The sequence below is a fragment of the Bacillus rossius genome, chromosome 3 (assembly GCF_032445375.1).
Source record: "Bacillus rossius redtenbacheri isolate Brsri chromosome 3, Brsri_v3, whole genome shotgun sequence".
NCBI lineage: Eukaryota > Metazoa > Arthropoda > Insecta > Phasmatodea > Bacillidae > Bacillus > Bacillus rossius.
In genome coordinates, this window is record NC_086332.1 from 124378241 (window position 1) to 124404626 (window position 26386).

Genomic DNA, 26386 nt, shown 5'->3' on the forward strand with positions numbered 1-26386 from the left:
GCGGAGAGCATGAAGAGGGGTGACGAGGTGGGGGCAGGTGCCCGGATAGCCCCACAAAGAGGAGGCGAAAACGGTCCGCGCGGGGTGGGGGTGGTGACATCGCTCCGTTGCTCGCCTCGCCGTGATGACGTGCGGGGGTGGGGGGTTGGAGTGTCCTTTGTCCGCTCGCCTCGTCGCGCCGGTCTGTCTGGCCTTCGACCCTTCCTGTGTCCAAAATGGCCGTTTCGTGTCTCCGCTGTCGCCTGTTGGTGAATTTATCTCGAAAATGTCCAGAAGGGGCGAAAAAAAATTTTCACGTTATTTTCTGCCCCACGCAGCGGGCGCCAAATGCCGTCGTCCGGGGTCTCGGGCTCGAGTCCCGGTGTGGCTCCTATTGGGAAAAGGCGGCTCTTGATACGTATTGTCCGGGTGGGCGCCAGACTAGCTCGGTTATAGTCGTGAATTTGGGGTCGTGGATGTATGTGCCCCTGCGTGGCCCACTAGGGCCGGCGGCGGTGTTGCGTGAGATGATGGTTAAATAAGAGACGTGGAGTTGAGGTAGCGGTGTCGTACCTTTTATTTATAGGAGCGAGTCGTACACGATACAACACTCTACAGAGGTCCCCGGGGGGGGGAGGGGGGGGTTTACTCGTTATTCCGTGGTGCCGTATTGTTTGTGTTCCGCATTACGTGGGCCTCGGACACTGTTACGTCTCATACGTCTCACTGGTTACGCGGGTAACGTAATGTCGTAACACAAAGGCGGGACACAAAAGTACACTGAATTAAGGGGGTGCGCACAAGTTACGTGGCACTCGTTACTCGGGTAACGTAAGTTAGTAATGCAAAATACGGGACACAAAAACACACTGAATTAAGGGGGTACGCACACGTTACGTGGCACTCGTTACTCGGGTAACGTAAGTTAGTAATACAAAATACGGGACACAAAAATACACTGAATTAAGGGGGTGCGCACAAGTTACGTGGCACTCGTTACTCGGGTAACGTAAGTTAGTAATCCAAAATACGGGACACAAATACACTGAATTAAGGGGTGGACGGTTGGAGACGGCCAATCCCGTATACGAATGACTCTGCGCGGGTGTTGTGCCCACTGTGGTGAAACACGCACCGCAATTAAGTTTGTCCAAGTTCCCTTGCGGGTTTGTGGTCAGCGCCGTGCGCGTGACCTTAAGTAAAGTTCTGTGAGTTGCGGGAGGCGGCCCGTGCCGTATACTGAAGATCAACCCCGCTGACCAAGTGTGGTGCGGGGTGTCTTTAAACTTATGCGGTCGGATTAGGTCCTGGACCGAAAAGGGGGACCGGGTACTCACGGAGAGGTTAAGTAAAAAAAGGGGTTCTGTTAATTAATGACTATATTTACCGGACGTTACTTTCGATGAAGACAAAGGCTGTTGCCCCTCCGTGGGACGTAGGTCCGCCCCGGTCCGTGAGCTGTGCTGAACTGCCGAACTGGCATGGCGTCCGAGGGAGGCTCGGCCTCTCTTGCGCCAGGTTTAACCTCATTACGCTAGACTCTAAATGGGTGTGTCTGGAAGAGACTTTATTGTCGCTAAAATCCTAATTTAATGTTCCAGGAGGAATGGGTATGGTTCTTCTCTTGTCTACTCAGGTTTTTGCGGGTTTGCCTTTAATCGCTGTTCGGCTCGCTTGACTCGGGTGGGTAATGGCCAGGGGTGTGTTCTGTTAGCGGGAGCGTATACTGGCGGGTGCAGGTCGGGCTCTGGGGGGGTCGTCGGCCGGATGACGTCAATATAATGAATTTCCGAATTAATTCGTTATAATTGGATTTATTTCGTATTCATTGGAATTGTTTATGATTATTTTGGTTAATTCACATTAAATGGTACAAGTAGATAACATTTTCAAACATTTGAATCCTTTCCAATGTTTTATTTCAATTAAATCATGCATTTTGTCTTTGGAATTTGATTCTATTCAAGTGAACCTATTTCGTTATAAATAAGTTCTTTTGATGCTTTTTGAACTTTTTCGTCTTTAATTTTCCTTAATTAAGTATTAAACAATTTATTCAAATAGTTTCGAGTAATTTGCTTTGAAGTATTAATTTTCCGAATCATTTCAATATATTTGGATATATTCAGTTCCATTTGAATCATATAAGATAATTTTTGTTAATTCACATTTTAATGTTTAAGTAGATAATATTTCCCCACATTTGAGTCCTTTCAAATGATTTGTTTTGTTTGATTCCTAATTTAATTATTGGATTTGTTTCTATTCTAGTATACTTATTTCGTTATAAATAACTTCTTTTGATGCTTTTTTAAATTTTTCTACTTTCATTTTACTTATTTAAGTTTATTTAAGTATAAAACAATTAATTCAAATAATTGTTTCGAGTGATTTGGTTTGAAGTTTTCATTTTCTGATTCATTTTGTTATATTTGGATATATTTCAGTTCCATTGGTATCATATAAGATAATTTCCGTTAATTCACATTGAAATGTTAAAGTAGATAACATTTCCCCTCATTTCATTTTATTATAATTTGATTTATTTTGTTTTCATTGATATCGTTTATGGTTATTTTAGAAAATACACTTAAAATTGTTCAAGTAGATATAATTTCCACACATTTGATACCTTTCTAATGATCTGTTTTGTTTAAATCATTTATTTAATCATTGGATTTGTTTCTATTCAAGTAAATTTATTTCGTTTTAAATGGGTTCTTTTTGTACTTTTCGATATTTTTCGATATTTTTCTACGTTTGGGTGGAAATCAATTTATTTATTTTGTTTCCAGTAATTGTTTTGATAAAATAATTTTCTGAATCAAATCGTTATAATTGTATTTATTTTATTTCCATTGCTATTATATAAGACTATTTTGGTTAATTCACATTAAAATGTTCAAGTAGATATCATTTCTCTACATTTAATTTCATTATAATTGAAATTAGGGGAAAGTCGTCCTAAACGGGGACTGCGGGTGATATGGGGACGGTCCTTTTCTCGGAGTTTAGTGCTGCTATCTGTGTATAAGAGCTGTACTTTGAAGGGAAGCCTACATTTCACAAAGGGTTGAGGACCAACCCGAACATGCCGAAGACTTCACCTTCGGCCAACTTCGTGACTTTGTTTTTATTTTCATAACAGCACGGCCATGTTGGTGGATATCAAAAACACTTATTAATAATAATTGTGAGGTTAAGTGTTTAATTCATAGAAAGAAAGTGCATATTTAGTAATAATCTTAAGATTATTATTCACTGTTATATTACAAGTATTCGTTATGTTCAGGATCTTTCAACGCACTAAATTAAAACAGCAAGCATCATGTACCTCGGGATCAAGTGAAAAACTTGGATATGAGATACTGAACTTTAACTAACTTTCAGATTTGCGTGTAAATTAAGAGATATGTACCATCATTTAGTTCATATTTTCTCTCTACAGGTTTTAAAGTTTAGCCTAGGTTGACGTAATTTTTTTCGTATCACGTGTCCAAATTGATCCCTTGGTTTTGTGGTACAAGATGCTTGCTGTTTTAATTTGTTACGTCGAAAGAGTATGGACATAACAAATACTAGAACATCACAAGACAAACAAATTATCTCAGGTGTTGTGAAATAATTTCTTTTGTAACTGTTTTACATTCATATATAAATTGTAATAACACAAGTTAGTATGACCATGTTCTTTCAATGTACCAAATCAAAACATCAAGCAAAATGTACCACAGGAACAATGTATACAAGATCATGCCTTCTGGATCAAGGGATGAATTTGAATATGTTATACGGAACTTTTACCAATTTCACTTTCGGGACAAGTATGTATCACAATATCATTATCACATTAATGATGACATTAACATGGCACATTTATGTCATTACCATTTCTGCATTATTATGTGACTAGCATGATTATATGGGGGTTTTAGTTTGGGAGTATTCTAATGCTTGTTTTGCACAAAATATGTTTGTGTTGCCATCGTCCGGGGTCTCGGGCTCGAGTCCCGGTGTGGCTCCTAGTGGGAAAAGGCGGTTCTTGATCTGTGTTGTCCGGGTGGGCGCCAGACTAGCTCGTTTCTAGTCGTGAATTTGGGGTCGTGGATGTATGTGCCCCTGCGTGGCCCACTAGGGCCGGCGGCGGTGTTGCGTGAGATGATTTTAAATAAGAGACGTGGAGTTGAGGTGGTGGTGTCGTACCTTTTATTCAGAGGAGCGAGTCGTACACGATACAACACTCTACAGAGGTCCCCGGGGGGTTTTTACTTGTTATTCCGTGGCGCCTTATTGTTTGTGTTCCGCGTTACGTGGCCTCGGATGCTGTTATGTCTCAGACGTCTCACTGGGTACGTAGGTAACGTAATTTCGTAACACAAAGGCGGGACACAAAATACACTGAATTAAGGGGGCGCGTACAGGTTACGTGGCACTCGTTACTCGGGTAACGTAAGTTAGCAATACAAAATACGGGATACAAAAATACACTGAATTAAGGTGGTGCGCACAAGTTACGTGGCACTCGTTATTCGGGTAACGTACGTTAGCAATACAAAACACGGGATACAAAAATACACTGGATTAAGGGGGCGCGCACAAGTTATGTGGCACTCGTTACTCGGGTAACGTAAGTTAGCAGTACAAAATACGGGATACAAAAATACACTGAATTAAGGGGCGGGCGATTGGAGACGGCCAATCCCGTATGCAAATGTCTCGGCGCGGGTGTTGTGCCCACTGTGGTGAAACACGCACCGCAATTAAGTTTGTCCAAGTTCCCTTGCGGGTTTGTGGTCAGCGCCGTGCGCGTGACCTTAAACAAAGTTCTGTACGTTGCGGGAGACGGCCCGTGCCGTATGCTGAAGAGCAGCCCCGTTGACCAAGTGTGGTGCGGGGTGTCCTTAAGTTGATGCGGCCGGATTAGGTCCGGGACCGAAAAAAGGGACCGGGTACTCACGGAGAGGTTAAGTAATAAAAGGGGTTTGGTTAATTAGTGGCTATAGTTACCGGACGTTACTTTCAATGTAGACAAAGGATGTTGCCTCTCCGTGGGACGTAGGTCCGCCCCGGTCCATGAGCTGCGCTGAACTGCCGAACTGGCATGGCGTCCGAGGGAGGCTCGGCCTCTCTCGCGCCAGGCGTGACCTCATTACGCTAGACTCCAAACGGGTGTGTCTGGAAGAGATTTTATTGTCGCTAAAATCCTAATTTAATGTTTTAGGAGGAATGGGTACGGTTCTTCTCTTGTCTACTCAGGTTTCCGCGGCTTTGTCTTTAATTGCTGTTCGGGTCGCCTGACTCGGGTGGGCCATGGCCAGGGGTGTGTTCCGTTAGCGGGAGCGTATACTGGCGGGTGCAGGTCGGGCTCTGGGGTGGTCGTCGGCCAGACGACATCAGTGTATTAAACTAGCTTTCTGGTAACGTATTTTATGCTATGGCCATGCTTATTCTAGATTTAGAACATACCTACTACAGTATATATTTTACCTGTGGTATCATATTCTATACTTTAGAACAGGCCCTACCTGTACTAGTATAATAGAACACCATACTGAAGATATATTACATTTCATTATTATTTCTCAAGATATATATCTGATGTAACAGAAGCATATGAATGTCCTCCGTCCAAAAGTTTTTTTCCCAGTGTTTGTACTTTAAGAACGTACAGGTATGTGTGAATGCACAGGTATTATAATGTAAGCTTTAAACTTTGATTACTTGCTAACCTGTAGAAATTTAAAGTCTGTTTTCAGGATAAATTCAGGGCTATGACTAGTGTCAAAAAAGTTTTTGTCTAATTTTTTTTTAGTTTGTGGAAAAGCCACAACGTAAGATTATTACCCACCTCTCTTCTAACAGCAAATAAAATGAACAGACTAATTGTATTGTTTTGCGGCTTTTAAATGAATAAAGAAAAAATTCTGAAAAACTTTTTCTCACATCCTGACACGTATCGAAATATTTCCCAAGAGAATGTTGAGGTACTTTAAGTTGTTTATCGTTTTTAAAACTCCACAAGATTTTATTAAGTTTGTTTTAATCAACAAAAGTAAGAAGAGTAAAAATTATAACTTTTTTTTTTACTTCCTGAAATGGGCGCAAATCTGTAGGATTACCAGGGGGGGCCCGTGAATTCTGTGGTTTAAGAATTTTGCGCTAGAGGTCAACCGAAACAAGTCTTCTCTGGATGATAAGCTCGTATGTTATACACTTTATTTTTACGTAATTATATTAACAATAAAGCAGAGCAACATATGTTTTAGTAATTATTAATTAATGACTATAAAAAGTGATCTCTCAAACATGTTTGAATAATTTGATAACCTAAATACATAAAATATCCATGAAAAAATCTATAAAATTAATATACGTGAATGTAATGCAAATAGATAACACCCCACTCATACATTACCATTTTCCAAAAGTGTTTATTCTAATTTCAATTTAAAAATAAATAATTAAATTAAAATAAAACAAATATTTAAGGGGGGCTCCCATACACAAACGTGAAAACAGAATAAAATTTCACAAATGATGTATTTCTGTTGCCGCTGTAACAAGAAATACTTAAACAGAATAAAATAAATATTTAAGTGGGGCTCCCATACAACAGACATGATTTTTTTTTTTGCCGTTTTTATAGATAATGGTACGGAACCCTTCGTGCGCAAGTTCGACTCGCACTTTGTCGGTTTTTTTTATGCCACATCACATAATTACTGCGATTCAAATGCTGTTCGTGAAATTCTTTGTTCACAGTTTTTGATGCGCCCCAAAAACCCAAAGCGCCAAAGCTAATAAACGGATCAACATCAAATGAACGATCGAATCATATTAAAACCCTTAAAGACTATTTTGTTTAGTAAATGTATCAACCAGGTAAAAAAGAAAAAAACTTAATGACACAAATGAAAAATCTCGGAGATAACTATGAAATTTATCCTACAGCTAATTGAACCACATGCATTTCTCGGCTTATATTTAGTATAATCAGTATTTTGGCAGTGAATTTTTTAGTTAAAATATTCAGCTTGATTAGTTATTAAAGAATACGGATGTGTAACGTTTAAATACTTCTTTCTCACTCTTACTTCTGTTTACTCGTGCAGTGTTGCAGTTATCAAATAACAAATGTTATAAAGTGATTATCGGCCATGAATTGTGAAAATTATCGTTTGATAATAAAAGGGGAGTGCTTTTAAATTCCATATTGACGAGGAAAAAAAATTATTCCCTGTATATTCACATGTAACGTACAGAGCAGCTAGCCTTACAGAATGGAGATGAGCTAAAAAATTCCAGAAAATGGTATATAAGTTCAGTTCGTAAATAAACTAAATTCTTCTATAATTACTGTTAAAGTATTAAGTTGTTTATTTACTGGAAAAAATAACGTTACATAATCACTTAAATAAAATATATTACCTAAATAATAGTCACTACTTATAAAACAATCAAGCTTACCAGGTGAGAATCTGATTCTGTTTTCCGTTTCTTCCGCTTCACGAACTTATCCATGTTGATGTTTGCCAAGAAAGCAGAAGACTGGCGCACACGAGAGCAAAACCACTTTAAAAACAGACTACCTGAAACCTATAATACTGTGGTTTCAGAGGACAAGGTAGTGTGGGTAACAATGGGGAGGAAATGCTAACGGAACCCTACACTAGCTTCGTCCTTTGGAATGAACGGTTTCTAGGAATTAAGGGTTTCAAAGTTCTCACTGGAAAACTCCATACCATGGCTTTCGCAGAAGGGGTAAGGGAAAATAACTACGGAACTCGAAGGTAGGGATGTAAAGCATGTGAAAGTGTCTGTCGTCGTAAATAATAATCTGATATATATATTATATATATATATATATATATATATATATATGTTGTGTACACCATTAACTTTAAAATCACGAAGTGGGCCCCCCCAAGGAGGGGCCCATTAATTCCAGGGGGCCCGGGCCCCCCTGGCCCCCCCGGGATCTACGCCCATGCTTCCTGATATGTTTTTCAGTCATTACCCAAGAGAGCAATACTTGCAGCAAGAAACACATAACTCCCTATGTGACAAAATCTGATTATGAGGCCCTTGTTTTTATTGAAGCAAACTTTTTGCAAGCACAGCAGGGACTCGCACATGGCGGCACTTGCGATATCGCAATCATGAATGTTAAAACTATAAAAATATTGGTAGACTGCTTGATGTAACACAGTGCTGTCTTACAAAATGATTCCAAAGCATTTCAGGAAGCAAAAGGTATTTTGTAATTTTTATTTTCTTGTTTGCAAAAAATCTGATAAACTGTAAAATTACAATGAACACAAAACACTACTACTTAATTACTATAACATTTTATAAAATCATAAAAATAAACCACCTACTTTTCTGGCTGCTTGTCTTAAGTTTACACAAAAAATATTTACTGTTCTGCCATTAATCTCACTTAGGGTTGCAGCATACAGTATCGCAAAATGCAGTCACTACTACAATCACCACACGTTTATATTCTATACATCTACCTGAGAAACATTAAGAGCTAAGTGCTGTTAACTTTTGTTACCATTTGTATTTATAAGCAGTAGTAGTTTTTTTTTTTAAATTAATGTGTGTAGGTGCTAATTTTGCCATTGCATTAAATCACCCAAACACTCTTTGTGATGTAGGTATACGATATTTCCAATTTTTTATGTAACTGAATGTTTGACAAATATTAAAAACAAAAAAAAAATATTGAAAGCTGTGAATACATGAAGAACAGTATACATTTAAATAAGATAGGCCTACCAAAACTATTGAGCTTATCAAATTATACATATACTAACCAAATGAAATGTGTTGACCATCTGGTGTGTATCATGTTGCCATGAATATTATTTTTCTGCTATATAGTTTCTGTTAAATACTATGTATTACTTTATTGCTCTACAGTTTCTGTTATGGACTTTGTCTCCAGATTGCCATTTATATGACTTATTCTCTACATTCTCAGTACTTGTAATTGTTTCTGTTTGTTGCAGGTATGTAAGGAAATTAGAAAATGAGCTGAAACATTAAACTCTTTGGACACTCCATAGAAAGGAAGAATTATTTTCTGTTTAATGCTGGCATGTGAAGACATTAGAACATTTTCTTGTAGATTAAATTCTTTGGACATTCAATGAAAATGAATTATTTTGTGAATTTTTGTTATAATAGTGCTTTTTTTATTTCACTTAGAATTTTATTTCATTGCCGGTTAATTGATAGTAACTAAGAAAGTGAAATAAATTTTTTTTTTTGGAGAAATAAAGAGTATTTTTTACAACCTTATATTTCATGATTGTCTATCTTCAAAACTTACCAAACTTGGGTGATTCATATGGAAAAAATAATGCTGTCATTTAAAGGAAAGAAAAGTGTAAAGATTTTTGCTGAACGTTCATAATAAATAATTTTACCTTTTGACATGTCAGTTATCTTTAAAACACATTGTAGTTATTAGTATGTACAAGAAAGAAAGTGCAAGATTTTATGCCTTTAAAATATTAGTGTTTAAATATTCAATGTGTCTTCGTTTTTTTCATTCCACAGCACATAAATGAATTTTTTTTATAAAGTGAACATATAAATTTAAATGTAACATGTAACCTTTTATGTGGTATCGCTTTCAAGATACATTCACCCACTGTGTTGGTACATATCAAGTAAACCAACGAACAATTAGGAAAGCTACAATGATAGGGTTTTTTATACAGGAATGTTACGGATAAAATAATACAATGGAAAGAGATTACTGTGGACACAAAAAAATTTAATATTTATGTTGTTTTTTTTCATAAAAAAAATATTCTTTAGTGACAATCTAGGCTGCAAATGTCTCATACATTACTGAATTTCTATACTGAGCATTACCAACACAGAGCTTACACAGTAATATTTCCTCTTTACATTATACCATCAGGTGACACTACAAAGTCTCATAACATGCTATTGTTTTAAACAACCTCAGTATGTACCTTTATGGACAATTACTTTTATGGTGCGAAACATAATGTAGTAATTTGTGCATAAGATAATTGTTTATATAATTTACTTAATAGTCATGCAGTATAGCTGCACAGTATGAACCTCACAAATATAATGAAACCAGTTTTTAGTGAATGACCACAATATTAACTCTCAGCATTTTCACACACATGTCTTGAAATATTGTGGTAAATGTTTTATAGACTTTCTCACCTCTAAATCTTTTTTCTCTCGTTACCCACACATCCCTGGGTCATCTTTGCGGAGCCGGGCTTATCCCAACCGCCTTAGATTTAACCCTGCCACGTGACCACGCCGCAGGGTCGACAATTATGGAACTCGCTGACTCCAGAGGTAAGCGTTTTAATTTAATGTAGCCGTGCATATGTCTGCTGGCCCAAACAAAGACATTAAAGCACTTGTAGATTCATGGCTCGTAGAGCCTGTTCGAGTCGTAATTCAAAAACTTACGGGTATGGCCGACTCCATGCAAATCCCCAATAAGACTGCTGTTAGATGTAACGTAAGACCATAATGAAGCAATCAGAAACTTTTGTCAGGGTAAAGTATAAGGTATAACACATAGTGTAACACCGCAATGCATAGCATGCCAATAAATGCGAGAACAAATTGACAGTGATTTCCAGTGCCCCCTTACCTAAGTTAGGCATCAGCCAACCATGCTGCCTGAGGAGTGTGATACTACTTCTCTAGTTAGTAATTCAACCACTGCCACGATCCTAATGAACAAAGCTGGGGCCGACGACCCACCAAACAGCTGCATAAGTTAGCCTGGCACCCTCCCGGAAAGAAAATAAAATTTTTAAGCTGTAAATATATTAAGATGATTTTGAATTTTCCATGAAAAACAATTGAAACATGCTATAGATACAACACTAAATATAATTATCCTGAAACATGTTGAATTCAGTTAAGTTCTGTTACATAGTTGAACAGTGACGAGATTCTGCAAGATAGGAATAGCCTCTGTCCTTAAGTATGGGCGGTGGGCCTTCACTAATCAAAATTCCCGCGCGTCTTGTTAAAAGAAAAACAAAGTCCCGAAGTTGGCCGAAGGTGAAGTCTTCGGGCATGTTCGGGTTGGTCCTCAACCCTTTGTGAAATGTAGGCTTCCCGTACTTTGAAGCTTCGCTGTCCATAGATGAGTGTGAAGCGAAACGTTGCGGGAGGCGGTTGTTTTTGTTAATTATTGAGTTGTTTGAAAAATTGTCTTGAATTTGTTTCAATTTTTCGTAAATGTTGTGTTGGATTTTAAGAAGCAACTCCTGAAAATTGATTTTCGGTAAGTACAGCATTGATTCTTACAGGTTCGAGTAATGTTTTGATATGCCATTCGGTAACTTACCTTTCATGTGAGTGAAAATACGCCATGTTTGTTAGACTGTGTGAAGGTCTAATAAAACGGGGACGCCTAGGGTAGGACAAAATGGGGACGTCCCCGTTTTGAACGACACAAAATATTTTTGAAGAAAAATGTTTTTAGCTGTTTATTTTTATACAAGTCAATGATATTATGTTTATTAAGTGCCTAAATTTTAGATTTGACAAAAAATTAGTGTAGCTGTAATTATGTTTGTTGTTAACTATACAAATATTTTTATTTCCAGATGTCACCATGGGATCTATCAAAGAACGACTGAAAGGCAGAGCTGGTCTAATGAAAGCATGGCTGGAGCAATTAAAGAAGTTTTAGATGGGAAAATGGGCTACAGAAAAGCATCTAAAGCCTACAGTGTTCCACTAACTACCATGGAGAGAAAGGTAAAACAGGCTCGCCAAAAGGGGTTGTCTTCCGAAGCAGCTGCTAAAAAAGGGTTAGGTAGGTATAAAACAGTTTTCTCAGATATTCAAGAACGAGAATTAGTGGAGCATATATTATTTTTGGAGCAGAGGTTGTTTGGCCTAACTCTCACAGATTTAGGAACGCTCGCATTTAAGTTAGCTGACAAAAACAAACTTCCCTAATGTATTTAATACAGAAAAGAAAATAGCTGAGAAGGACTGGTTGTATGCTTTTCTAAAACGCCATCCTGCACTAGCTTTACGTGACCCTGAGAAAACTTCTATGGCAAAAGCAAAGGGCTTCAATCGTATAGCAGTCGGCAAATTCTTTGATTTGTTGGAATACCTGTTTAACAAATATAAATTCTCACCCAACGATGTTTACAATGTTGATGAAGGAGGTGTGTTGACAGCACCAAACAAGCCATCCAAAATTCTTGCTTTATGTGGTAAAAAACAGGTAGGATGTCTGACATCAGCAGAACGAGGGGTGCTTGTGACAGCAGAAATATGTATGAATGCTGCAGGTAATTTCATGCCCCCTATGTTTGAGTTTCCTAGAAAGAGAGAAAACCCCCTTTTGATGGATGATGCCCCCCCCCTGGATCATTCGCTGTGTACCACGAGACTGGCTGGATTACCAAGGAAACATTCCTTGCTTGGTTCAGGAGGATTATAAAGTTTTCTAACCCAGGACCTCAGAAACCAGTGTTCTTAATCCTTGATGGCCACAGTTCCCATACAAAGAGTTTGGAACTGATAAATCTTGCTCGAGAAAATAATGTTGTGCTGTTGACCTTTCCTACACACACAACACATCGTATGCAGCCCCTCGATGTGTCATTCATGGCAACACTTTTTGCCTTTTATGAACAAGAGGTTAGAAAATGGCTGATAAATCACCCTGGACATTGTGTTACAATTTATCAAATAGGAAAACTGTTCAATGCTGCCTTTTCTAGAGCAGCTAATGTGCAAACTGCAATAAAAGGATTTGAAAAAACAGGGATTTATCCCTTGAACCGAGATATTTTCCCTGAACATCTATTTGCACCATCAGAAACTACAGAACAGCCACTTGGTAGAACTGACAGTTTTGGACAGCAGGAAATGACAGATGTTAGGAGCAGTGGTCTACAGTACTAACAACGGGACTCCAGACATCAACATGTTTATGCAATTCTATGATGGTGGAGGCTCAGCCATCTAGGCCTACTTCCAGTTCTATGATGTTGAAGTCCCAGCCATCTACTTCCAGTTCTATGATGTTGAAGTCCCAGCCATTTATTTTCAGGCCTTATATGGTGGAGTCTCTGCAATCCTCTTCCAGACCTACTATGGTGGAGCCTCAGCCATCTTCTCCCAAGCCTAACACAATGGAGGAGTCCCAGCAATCTACTTCCAGTCCTACACCAATGGAGATGTTCCAGGTATCAACGTCCAAACCTACAACATTGGAGGAGTCCCAGCCATCAACTTCCACATCTACAAAATTGGAAGAGTCAAGTGGCTCAGCTTTTATAATTTCACCAAAAGTGCTTATGCCACCTCCCCAGGAAAAAGAACGCATTAAAAAAGCAAAGAATGACAAGAGGAGAGGAAAAACAGTCAAACTGACTTCATCCCCTTACAAAGCAGAACTGGAAGTAGAAGAACGGGAAAGGAACACACAAAAATGTGTTAAACAAAAAACAAATCTTCTTAAAAGACTTCATAAATTTACTAATCCTAAGATCAAAAAAAGTAAGCAAAGGAAGGTGGAAAACTCAGCATCATCTGAAGAAGAGGAGGAAGAGAAAGAAACAAACGAGGCTTGCATATTCTATAATGAACTATACGTCCATTCAAAGAATAGAGAGACATAGATTCAGTGTTGTAGTTGTCAAGGATGGGCGCATGAAGCCTGTTCGAGTGCTGAAGAAGAAAATGACACATTTATATGCGACTTTTGTGCCTAATAGCTTAAGTTAAGCAAGTGTGTGACTATCTACAGTGTGAATATTCTTTGAAAAACTAAAAATGACTGAAATGCATTTCATTGCTGAAATTAGTGTGTCTTTTTATGAGTGTTTCATGTTTTCACTTTTATTTTTACATTTAAATAACCTCTAATAAAAATGCTGTGCAACATTCTAATTATTTTTTGCAGGTACCCCCGTTTTGGCCGACTGGTTGTTCAAAATGGGGTAGAAGATCATTTTGGAACAAAAGTTAATTCTTCTCCATGTTAATATTTTTTTTTGCACTAACATATAATTCTTATGATAATACATGAACTTACCTACAAACTGAATTAAAGAGATTTTTTCATTCATTAGTAATTTCTTATCTTTGACACAAAATATGTTAGCGTCCCCATTTTGGACAACTTTCCCCTATTTCATTTTCATTGATATTGTTTATGATTATTTTTGTAAATACGCTTAAAATTGTTCAAGTATATATCATTTCCACACATTTAAGTCCTTTCCAATGATTTATTTTGATTAAATAATCAATTTAATCATTGGATTTGTTTCTATTCAAGTAAGCTTATTTCATTATAAATAAGTTCTTTTGATGCTTCTTGATATTTTTCTTCTTATTTTACTTAAATAAGTACATTTGAATAGAAATCAACTTATTTATATTGTTCAGAGTGATTTGTTTATATTAGGTTAGTTTAGGTTCGGTTAGGTTGGGTTGGGTTAGGTTAGGTTAGGTTAGGTTAAGTTAGGTTGAATTTGATTGGGTTGGGTTGGTAGAGGTTGGGTTGGGTTGGGTTGGGTTGGGTTAGGTTAGGTTAGGTTAGGTTAGGTTGGGTTGGGTAAGGTTAGTTAGTTGGTTTGATGTAATAATTTTCCGAATCAAATCATTATAATTGTATTTATTTAATTTTTATTGCAATCATTTAAGACTATTTTGGTAAATTCACATTGAAAGGTTCAAGTAGATAACATTTTCACACATTAGAGTTCTTTCCAATGATTTGTTTTGTTTAAATTCATGCATTTGTCTTTGGAATTTGATTCTATTCAACTGAACTTATTTCGTTATAAATAAGTTCTTTTGATTTTTTTTTAACTTTTTCTACTTTTATTTCACTTATTTCATTCATATCGTACCCATACAGCACACAATGTTTCAGTAACATGTCTGTGATATTGCAGTAACATTACTATGTTTCGAATAGATTACATTTCATCTGTCATGTTTCTGGAATATTTCATAAACATTTCATTGGACACATAGTACTCATGTCTATAAATGAAGTTTCAGATACATTTCAGCAAGATTCGTTTGGCAATATTACATTGTGGTTAATTCTGAAATGTATCTGAGACATTATATTGAAACTTCCCATGATGCTTGTTGGCACTGAAGTTTAGAAATCTTTGTCTTTGTGTATTATTTTTTGTTTTGGCGCAGTATTTTTGTACTTGGATTTTTATATGTGGTGAATAAATTGTAAGTTTGAACATTATTTATTTCATGTTAGTTTACTATTTTTTGTTTTTACTTTCGCACTTAAGCAAGTACCGGTATAGAAACAATCTTTTATGCGTCTTCGAAATGTGTAAAGCTGTAGGTTAAGGAATGTCTTTTTTTGTCGGTATGCTTATTATGCTCAAACATTCCCGTGCCATATTTATATGTGCGCTGTTTTCAGTCTGATTTTTAATTTATGTGATGAATTAACAGGATATTCGCGATTTAATAAAATTGCTAAAGCATCTAACAAGTTTTCTACTTACTGTAGCTATGCCTCTATATGGTCGTTGACTGTAGAACACGAATGCTAATGTATGGCTTATAGGTTCCTAAATATTTTGGTTTTAATAGCATTTGATTAAACCAATTTATTTTATTCAGTTATCACCTTCGGGCTTTTATAATATACTTAAGTAAATATATTTCATAACCTATAATATGTAGTTAAGGGTAATTAATGTTTATTTACTGTGCACAACACATAAATTAATTATGTTTTGTTTATTTTAATATAAATATTGAAGTGTTTAATTTGAAATAATTTACAATTCTACTGGTTAAGTAATTATTTTTATTATGTTCCGCACTCTGTAGTAGGTACTTACATCGTATGTTGTAGGCCTACGTATTACTATTAACGGAAATTTAATAAAGCCTGCTATTATATCTGGCTTGTCATAAATGTAATTTATTGTAAGTGAATGCACTAGGCCTACACATATAATTAGACAGCGGTTTCATTAATTGCCATTTCGCTTAACAAAGTTATTTCTGCAATCTGGCCTTAATTTTATTGGTGGGCTGGAATTGCAGCGCAAAATAATTGAAATAAATTTTGTCCTTTACCGCAGAGAAGGTAGAAGTCTTCGAGTTGTGTTTGTACTAAGCATAATCATCATTGGTATTTCTATTTAAATTAGTTTTTCTTATGCTAAATTATGGTAGTAACCAAGTATGTTTGATTTGGAGAGTTTGACAAAACCTAATTCCATCCATTACCTATATGACAATAAAGGAAACACATTTAATGATGATTTATTAGATTACATGTGTATAGTTATGTAGTGGTAGCAATTTAAATAATGAAAATAAACATTAAATGTGCACTACAAAGGATAATATTGAGAATCTGCTCAAAAAATTACTAGAAATTTTAGAGTAAGTTATTATTGCACAAAAATATGGGCTGAATTGTAATTATGTAACATCACAGGCACTGTTCACACAGCCACTTATTAGGAAATCATTAGGATTTAAATTTAAGTTTTCTATTAAAACTTTGTTTAAAATGTGTTATTATACAATGTCATGGGCCTCTTTGCATTAACCAGACACCATTAAATTGATTATTAGGAATGTAAATAGCATGTTAAGAAATTCCCAGTGAAGAAGTATTCCTGCTTAATAAGTTTGAAAAAAAAATGCATAGGTTGCAATACCAATTAGTCCCTTTTAAGATGCTTTCAGTTTTGAAATTTATCATTGGCATCAGAAACTTTTTTTTTTCTGTTTGCATGGTAATTTAAAAACAAATAATGTAACAACTTAGTGTCTACATGTTTAAAAATCTCACATACATGTCATAATTGACCTGAAACAAGTTAAAAATAATTGTTTTTTCTTCTTCTCTTTTTTTTCAGCAAAAATCTCCAAGAACATCTGCACATAGAGTCAGTTAAAAATTTCATGTATTGTATATCTAATATATATATAGTTTTTTTTTATTAAAGTCTACTTATCAGACTACGTTGTTATTTGCTATTGGAAATACCCCTTTTCATCTTAGCCTCTATTGTTAAATATTCAAATGGAAAGAACCTGGTTTGACCTGGTGTGGCTTTCTGATTATGGTTATACATGGTTCTTAACTTACTTCAGGTGCATTCTTGGCTGGTTTCATAACATAGATCATAGAAGTTACAATCCAAAACCCTATTGTCTGTTTGAATAAGTTTCTCTATCTCTAATGACTTCATTGTTGACGAGTTAGGCCAAACTAGCTACCTTCTATTTTGTACAAAGTATAACCTGCCATGCATATTATTTTAAAATTTTGTTCTGCATATTACAAAATTATTTATATTATTTGTTTACAATAAATTTTTGATCTCATTTGAATATAGTTTGTGTGGAAGTACTGTTGTGTTAATATTATTTTGTGTGTTTACTTTGAAAATTTGGATTTTAGAGACCCTATATACTATTGCCATATTGTATTTGTTGTTTTATCCTTAGGCTATTTAGTCAATTTGGTAGTATTAAAATACAAATATAAAACCTAGCTTAATCCACGAACTTTAGGTCGATTAACATGCTTTCTATAGAAAAATTAAGGAAACCAGATTTTTTATGGACTGCCACTAATGTATCTTCAGCAAGTCACTGGCCACTCAATGTTAGGGAAGCTGGATCAATTTGAGCTCTTGTCTGATACAATAAGTCTTTCAATTAGGGAAAGTGACATTGCAATGTTAGAGTATTTCTCATTGCACATTTGTTTCATTCCCATTTATATTCCACTACTACACCACCATCTCACTTCATTTAGGCTGGTCAGACAAGTTTTTTGTTTAGTGAGGACAGCCGATTCCAGTCCAGTCTCATTTATGTTGGGCTTGTGTGAAATGGAAAACAATATGTCGATTATAAAGCTATATGATGAATTTGTATTAAGACTGCATTGTTTCATATTTAGACCCTCTGTAAATTAGTATATGTGTGTTTAAGAAGAAAAAGACATTAATTATAACATAAAATTGTTACATGTCTTTTGAGGGTTTTCAAGCACACATTTTTTTCTTGCAAATGTCCAAATCACAAGCACCAGCCATATAGGTATACTTAATATAGCATTAAATAAGGAGAAAAGTACATCACAATACGAGCACAGGTCAAGTCTCATGGCTGTTCATTATGTTAATACCGGTTTCCTGTGCAACATACAAGTAGGAATTTTCTATTATAATATGTTAGTGTATTGTATATAGGTATATTCTTTTTTTATTTTTATAACATTTGTTTGAGGTTGAATGCAATTTTTTTTCTTGTGTGTATCAAGTATTTTAAGTTAATGTAATACCACATGATTATCTAGACCACTGATACCATACACAATAACAGTGTCGTGATTTTTGAGAATGTCAACATCTGGAATGCAATAGAAAACCATACCCAAATTCTCAAGAAATTGTTCAAATACAGATAAAGACATAGATGGACAAGTGCTCATTTATGATACTCAAAAACAAACTTGAAGTGGCCATAACACATTGGGTTGTGAAAATTATATTTTAAAATGCTCAGTAATCATGTATCCTATGCAAGTAGGGTTTGGTTGTTATGGATTATGTAAATATTAGCATACTTTCTGTGCTGAGCATAAGGAGATCACATCCAGATAGCTTGGGGAGCCTCAATTTAATTTATTCATTACAAGATGACATTGTCATTGTATTTAATAATGGAACCTTTGTGCATTAGCTTGTCCCTTTTTCCCCATGTACTGATGTAGATGCATGCCTGCCTGCCACTATATCACATTCAAATTCCCCATTAAAATAAAATGCAATGGACAGGAACCATGGACACCAGTGCTGGGCTTCCTATGACATTCATGTAAGTTTCATTTACTTTGTAAGCATACTGAAGACTTATTTAAATTTTACTTTCATGACCATAATTTGTTTTAAGAATAATAAAATAGTTTGTAAAATTAATGTTATGCAAGTCTGGTACGCTGACCTGGGAACACATCTGATGTCTAATTAGATTAATATTATTTATTTAACTTGGTTCATATATATATATATAAATTAGCTCAGTAGGGTGGAGAATATGGTTTCATTATTTTACATGAATTGTTGGATTTTGTCGGCAGGCCTTTTTAATTTTACATTAGAAATTATAAGTAGATTTTTAATTTGTTTTTCAGCAATTGTACAAGCCAAATTATTAAGTAATATAATCAATTATCATTACATTAAAAACGACAAAAATTTACATTCTATGCCCTACCAGAGCACATCTTTAAAATAATTTCAAACAAAATAATATTACAATATCTATTTTTTTTATATAATCAAAAAATGACACATTACTATGGACAAGCAAAACTTGACGAAAACAAGAAGATACGAACAAGATCATATCAATCCACCGATTAACACTTTCTAAGGGAGTGGTCAAGGGGCATTATGCAAAAAGTGATCAAGAGGAAGTGTACGAGGGCATGCTGTGATGAATTGGAACACAGTCACTGCACTTCACTGCAACTAGCTGACCAATGCAGCTGTAACATTATGGTATCTGTTAAAGTGCAATACTCTTTTAAATTATATACCCTCAGTCATCCTAATTTCCAGAGGTATTTTAGGTCACATGATACATTTTATACGTATTTCAGAACATTTATGGAAATATTTCGGTTAAATGTTTCAGAAATATTGATGGGACATTAGTGGAAACATTTCAGAAACATTACCATTTGATGTTGCAGGGAGGTTTCATTGAAATATTTCACAGGGCGGACATTTTGACGTTTCTGAAATATATCCGAGATGTTTCAGGTAGGTTGCGAAATGTTTCAAACATGTTACAATGTTTCAAAAGTTATATTTCTGAAACATATCTGTAACATTTTGTGCTGTATGGGTACCGAGTGATTTTGTTTTAAGTATTAAATTTTCCGACTAATTTCGGTTTTATTGGATTTATTTCGTATTCATTGTAATCGTTTATGATTATTTTGGTAAATTAACATTAAATTGTACAAGTGAATACAATTTCCACTCATTTGAATCCTTTTAAATGGTTTATATCGATTAAATCATGGATTTAATAATTGGAAATAGATTATATTTAAGTAAACTTATTTCGTTATAAATAGGTACTTTTTGAACTTTTTCCAATTTATTTTATTTATTTTAGTGCATTAAAAAAATCATTCATTTATATAGTATCGAGTGATTTTGTTTGATGTATTAAATTTTCCGACTCATTTAATTATAATTAAATTTATTTCGTTTTCATTGGTATCGTTTATGATTATTTTAGAAATACACTAAAAATTGTTCAAATAGATATCATCACACACAATGAGTACTTTCCAATGATTTATTTTGATTAAATCATTAATTTAATCATTGGATTTGTTTCTATTAAAGTAAACTTATTTCGTTATAAATGGGTGTTTTGATACTTTTAAACTTTTTCTACTTCATATTACTTATTTAAGTGCATTTAAGTAAACATAATTTCATTCATATTGTACCGATTGATTTTGTTATTATGTATTGAGTTTTCCGACTAATTTCGTTATAATTGGAATTATTTTGTTTTCATTGATATTGATATGATTATTTGTGAAAATACACTTAAAATTGTTCAAGTAGATATCATCACACACATTTGAGTACTTTCTAATGATTTATTTTGATTAAATGATTTATTTAATCATTGGATTTATTTCTACTAAAGTTTACTTATTTCGTTATAAATAGGTTCTTTTGATGCTTTTCGATATTTTTACGTTATTTGACTTAAAAAAAGTACATTTGGGTAGAACTCATTTATTTATATATCTTCGAGTAATTTGTTGTGATGTAATAATTTTCCGAATCAATTCCTTACAATTTAATTTAACTCATTTCCATTGGTATCATTTTAGATTTTTCATTAATACATTTAAAGGTTTAAGTATATAACATTTTAACACATTTGTCACCTTGCCAATGATTAATTTCGTTTCAATTCATGCATTTGATCTTTGGATTTGATTCTATTCAAGTAAACTTATTTCGTTATAAATTTCATTTAAGATAATTTCCGTTAATTCATAGTCCTTTCCAATGATTTTTTTTAGTTTCTGTTAATGTATTAATTCATTGGAGTTTGTTTCTAATCAAGTAAACTTATTTCTTTATAATTAGGTTCTTATGATGATTTTTGACCTTTTTTTAATTTATATTACTTATTTAAGTGCATTTAAGTAATCATCATTTCATTCATATTGTATCGAGTGATTTTGTTTGATGTAGGGTAAGTCCGGGGTAGATGGCCATAGTTTTTTTAAATGCCCAAATTAAATAAATATATTAGGTAAAATTCCTGATTTAATTGGTAAAGCATTCATTGTATACTAAATTTATGAAGTAATATTTTTATGATAGTCCCAATTGTATAGTTTAGAAGAAAGTTCATTAAAATATTTTTAGACAACCTGGGCCATCTCACCCATAGTACCGGTAGAGATGGCCATATGCTTCAGGGACAGATGGCCAACCAAAGAGTCTGCCGAAATAATCTGTAAAGAACAATACATACACATGTTTAAAGACATAAATCAAGTGGAACCCTTTTGCTAAGTTATGAAATGAAGTGTGCTGATTGGTAACATAAAACATGGACGAAAATTAAACTTAAAAAACACCTACAGGTTCATTACACAAAATAAAACGAAACTAGTCTTTCACTGCTTTGTTATAGCTTTTCCACAGTTGTTGCACACATCAGTAAAGTTAGTACAGTTTTCGTGTAACCAACGACGACAGCGAACACATTTTATCCAGTCACATGTCAGTACTGTAAGGTTGTAGTCTTCACCACAACCGATGCACTCCTCGTCTTCTTGATCAAGATCGTCACTAGATTCATCCTGCAATGTTACTTCCGATTCTGAACTGCTACTTGACGAAGTATTTCTTCTGGGTCGAAGTACTTTCCTCTGCTTTGATTTTGTGTTATATGCCTGCATAGGCATAGCCTTCTTTTGCTTCCCTAGAAATATTTTGTCCATCTTCTTTCTTTTCGTTTTCAATTGTGCAATATTTTCAGGAGATGTTAGAAGAGTAGCTTTCTGTTTTTTACGTTTCGGCGTCTGTTTTGATGTTTTTGGAATGGGCAAAATCTCAGTCAGGACTTTGGTAGGCGAGATAGCATCGGCACCACAAGTAGACGGTGAAGTAACGTTTGTAGTCATGATGCGATCTACAGTTGTGCTAAATAAGCATTTGTCTGCAGTCTGACATGATGTACCGGGATCTTCAATGGCTGGGTAAGTGTCAATCTGTTCTATCTCCATGTTACTTACACCGGAAGGCGAATTTTCCTCGGTATCTTCGTTGGGAACACCAGAAGAATTTCTGGAACAGCCAGGTTCTTCTAAATTAGTTTCAAGCAAACTATGTGTTGCATGTTCACGATTTTCATTGTCTCTAGACCTGGAGTTTACAACAAAAGCATAGTCTGGAATAGCATCTACGTTGAAAGGGTAGATTCCAGTGGCTCTGAAACCTGCTATCGCATTTTCAGGTGTTGCTGCTTTTCCCCAAGTTTCACTCAGAAGCTCACCAAACTGTATCCTAGTTATCTTTCGGTTCGGATGGTTTGTTAGCCACTTAGAACAAGCAGTGTAGAAGTGATGTTTCAGAGATTTAAATACAGCACGGTCTAGTGGCTGTAAATAATGTGTTGTATGGCTAGGGAGACACAGTAATATGATATCATTCTCGTCTGCGAATTCAAGAACTTCCACAGAATTGCAGTGAGAAGAATGGCCATCCATAATCAACAGTACTTTCCCTGCAGGTTTGCGAGGAAAAAAATGGTTTTTAAGCCAATTAAAAAAAATAACTGTGTTAACATAGGCAGATTTTTCAGACATCATTACAATGCTGCCTGGTGGCATGTTATCCTCCCATTCTGGTTTTTTGTTTTTCCCCTTCATTACCGAAACTGGAGGGAGGAACACGCCCTCTGCATTACAGCATGCTATGACTGTTATTGTCTCTCCTTTTTCTCCTGAAGTAATAGTGTGAACTACTTTGGAACCTCTCTCAGCTAGAACTTCACCAGGGCGGTTATTCAGCTGCAAGCCTGTTTCGTCCATATTGAATATCGCTGATGGCTTATTAATAAGTTGGTTTTCCTCCAAGATAATTTTCAAAAGAGAAAAATATTCTGCCACTTCATTACGGTCCATACCTTGAACTCTAGCAAGTGAAACACCCTCAGACTTGCGCACAGATATATCTGGATGTCTCGAAAGAAATAGTTGCAACCAGTCATATCCGGCCTTCTCGTTTTCATTATTGAATCTATGATGGATTCCTAACTGAGTAGCAAAATTGTATGCTAAACTACGAACATCGTCTCTAGTCAGAGGGAAGCCACTCATTTGCATTTTTTTTATGTGACGCACAAGTCTTTCTTCATTGTCTTTGCCGAAACAAGAACTCGGTCCCATTGACCCTTTTGTTATATTTCCTTGTTTTATTCTTCTTTCAAGAGTTTTTCTGGGTATATTAAACATTGCAGATGCTTTGCGGACAGATGTACCACTTTCGACGGCTTCGAAAGCGTGTTTTAAATCCTCTGCTTTCCATCTACCACGAGTACTCCCCACCTTACGAGTGTATTTATTTGGCATCTAGAAAGAAAGAACAAAAAGAAATTGCAATAATTACACGACCCTTCCTTGTTTACCAGAGTATACTCGGCCACTACCGACTTGGTGGAATATAACTACCCAAGTTATTTCGCGTGAAATATTTTTCTGTTACATACTTTTTTAGCAGAGCTAAATCGTTCTTTTAAAGTAGTTCAGTATTTCCACGACAGATTGGGCTGCAAGACAGTACCACGGCGCAGTTTGCCTTTATATTCTACACTACATCATAGATAGCACCACGTTCAAAGATGACGAGTGAGCAATCACATAGACTACATCTCGACTAGGTATCTCGGTGGCAAGAGTAACGAATTTCGTTGCTTTTAAGTATGTAGGTAGATTTGTTACACCCTACTCTATCTGTAAACTATTTACAGCATTTTGTGTTTTAAAAAATGTTTCTTTGGTGAAAATATTTTAAGTGATGATGTGCGTGCACGGATTTTCAAATAGCCTATATTATAAGCAAGAAAATTCTTTTAAGAAATAACATATTTTCATTATTATAATTGTTAAAATTTGTATTGTTTTTCCTTACATTTTAAATTTTTTGTTAAACAGTTTTTAACATCAACAAAAGTATTTTTACACAAAATTAATAAATTAATATAATAAAACAATTGTATTAAAATATATGGGTGGCCAAGTATACTTTGGTAAGAAAACCATTTCAGTAAAATAAAGATTTCATAAATTTTAAAAATGTAAGTTTTTCGTTATTCCATTAGACAGATTAAAAATTTATTTTCATAATAGAAAACGCAAGAGGTTAATGGGTGGCCAACTATCCCGAATAAAACATGGCCATCTATCCCGATTGTACGGGTGAGAGGGCGAAGGAGCATAAAAATAATGGCGAATGATGCTTGGAACCTTCAATGATTACATATGTCCGGGAAGGTATAAAAAGACCTACAAACAAGTTTATCCCTTTTTTTTACTTATTATCTTTAATTTTCAGGCCAAAATGGTGACTAGGAGAATTATTTTAGACAGAAAGTAAAAAGAAAAAGGCAAAAATACTCACAATTATAGCGCTTTTCCGATGCGTAAACAACACCTTCCACGTAACTCATCACCAACTCAACACACAGTGAATTGGGATGCATTCTAGCGCCCGGTTGCCGAACTATGACGATTGGCCATCTCTACCGTATGGCCATCTACCCCGGACTTACCCTATTAAATTTTCCGACTAATGACGTTTTAATTGGACATATTTCGTGTTCATTGGAATTGGTTATGATTATTTTGGTTAATTCAGATTAAATGGTACAAGTGGATATTATTTTTACACATTTGAGTCCATTCCAATGATTTGTTTCGATTAAATCATGCATTTAATAATTGGAAATTGTTTCTATTCAAGATAAATTATTTCGTTATAAATAGATACTTTTAAAGTTTTTTTAAACTTTTTGTGTTTTATATAACTATTAAAGTTCAATTAAGAAAAAAATCATTACATGCATTTAGTTTGGAGTGATTTTGTTGATTTATTAGCTTTTCCGATTCATTTCATTATAATTGGATTATTTTGTTTTCATTGGTATCGTTTATGATTATTTTAGTAACACACTTATAATTGTTCAAGTAGATATAATTTCCACACATTTGATACCTTTCCAATGATTTGTATTGTTTAAATCATTTATATAATCTTTGGATTTGTTTCTATTCAAGTAAACTTATTTCGTTATAAATGGGTTCTTTTTGTACTTTTCGATATTTTTCTACGTTTGGGTAAAAATCAATTTATTTATACTGTTTCGAGTGATTGTTTGATATAATAATTTTCCGATTCAAATAGTTATAATTTGATTTATTTTATTTCCATTGCTATCATAAAAAAGATTATTTTGGTTAATTTACATTGAAAGGTTCAAGTTGATAACATTTAAAAACATTTGACTACTTTCAAATGATTTATTTTGTTTTATTCATGCATTTTGTCTTTGGAATTTGATTCTATTGAAGTGAACTTATTTCGTTACAAATAAGTTCTTTTGATGCTTTTTGAACTTCTCTACTTTTATTTTACTTATTTAAGTTTAAGTATAAATCATTTATTCTAATTGTTTCGAGTGATTTGGTTTGAAGTATTAATTTTCCGAATCATTTCGTTTTATTTGGATTTATTTTCGTTCCATTGGATTAATTTAAGTTAATTTCTGTTAATTTACATTGAAATGTTCAAGTAGATAAAATTTCCACACAGTTCAGTCCTTTCCAATGATTTTATTTAGTTTCTGTTAATGCAATAATTCATTGGAGTTTGTTTCTAAACAAATAAACTTATTTCTTTATAATTAAGTTCTTATGATGCTTTTTGACCTTTTTCCAATTTATATCACTTATTTAAGTACATTTAAGTAAACATCATTTCATTCATATTGTACCGATTGATTTTGTTTGATGTATTAAATTTTCCGACTAATGACGTTATAATTGGATTTATTACGTGTTCATTGGAATTGTTAATGATTATTTTGGTTTGACGTCGTCTGGCCGACGACCAACCCAGAGCCCGACCTGCACCCGCCAGTATACGCTCCCGCTAACGGAACACACCCCTGGCCATGGCCCACCCGAGTCAGGCGACCCGAACAGCAATCAAAGACAAACCCGCGAAAACCTGAGTAGACAAGAGAAGAACCGTACCCATTCCTCCTGAAACATTAAATT

General features: G+C 34.8%; 1 protein-coding gene across 1 annotated transcript; it reads right to left on the reverse strand.

The window, feature by feature from the left end:
- Positions 1-21303: 21303 nt before the first annotated feature.
- Positions 21304-24847, reverse strand: LOC134531225 (uncharacterized). Its single transcript, XM_063366897.1, has 2 exons — positions 24729-24847; positions 21304-23680 (listed from the first exon to the last, which is right to left on the reverse strand). Exon 2 carries the CDS (start codon positions 23678-23680, stop codon positions 21722-21724), a length of 1959 nt encoding a protein of 652 aa, XP_063222967.1. The 5' UTR covers positions 24729-24847; the 3' UTR covers positions 21304-21721.
- Positions 24848-26386: the final 1539 nt, after the last annotated feature.

Excerpts from the sequence above, each read along its gene's own strand:
- LOC134531225 (XM_063366897.1), bottom strand. The coding sequence starts at position 23,680 with ATGCCAAATAAATACACTCGTAAGGTGGGGAGTACTCGTGGTAGATGG.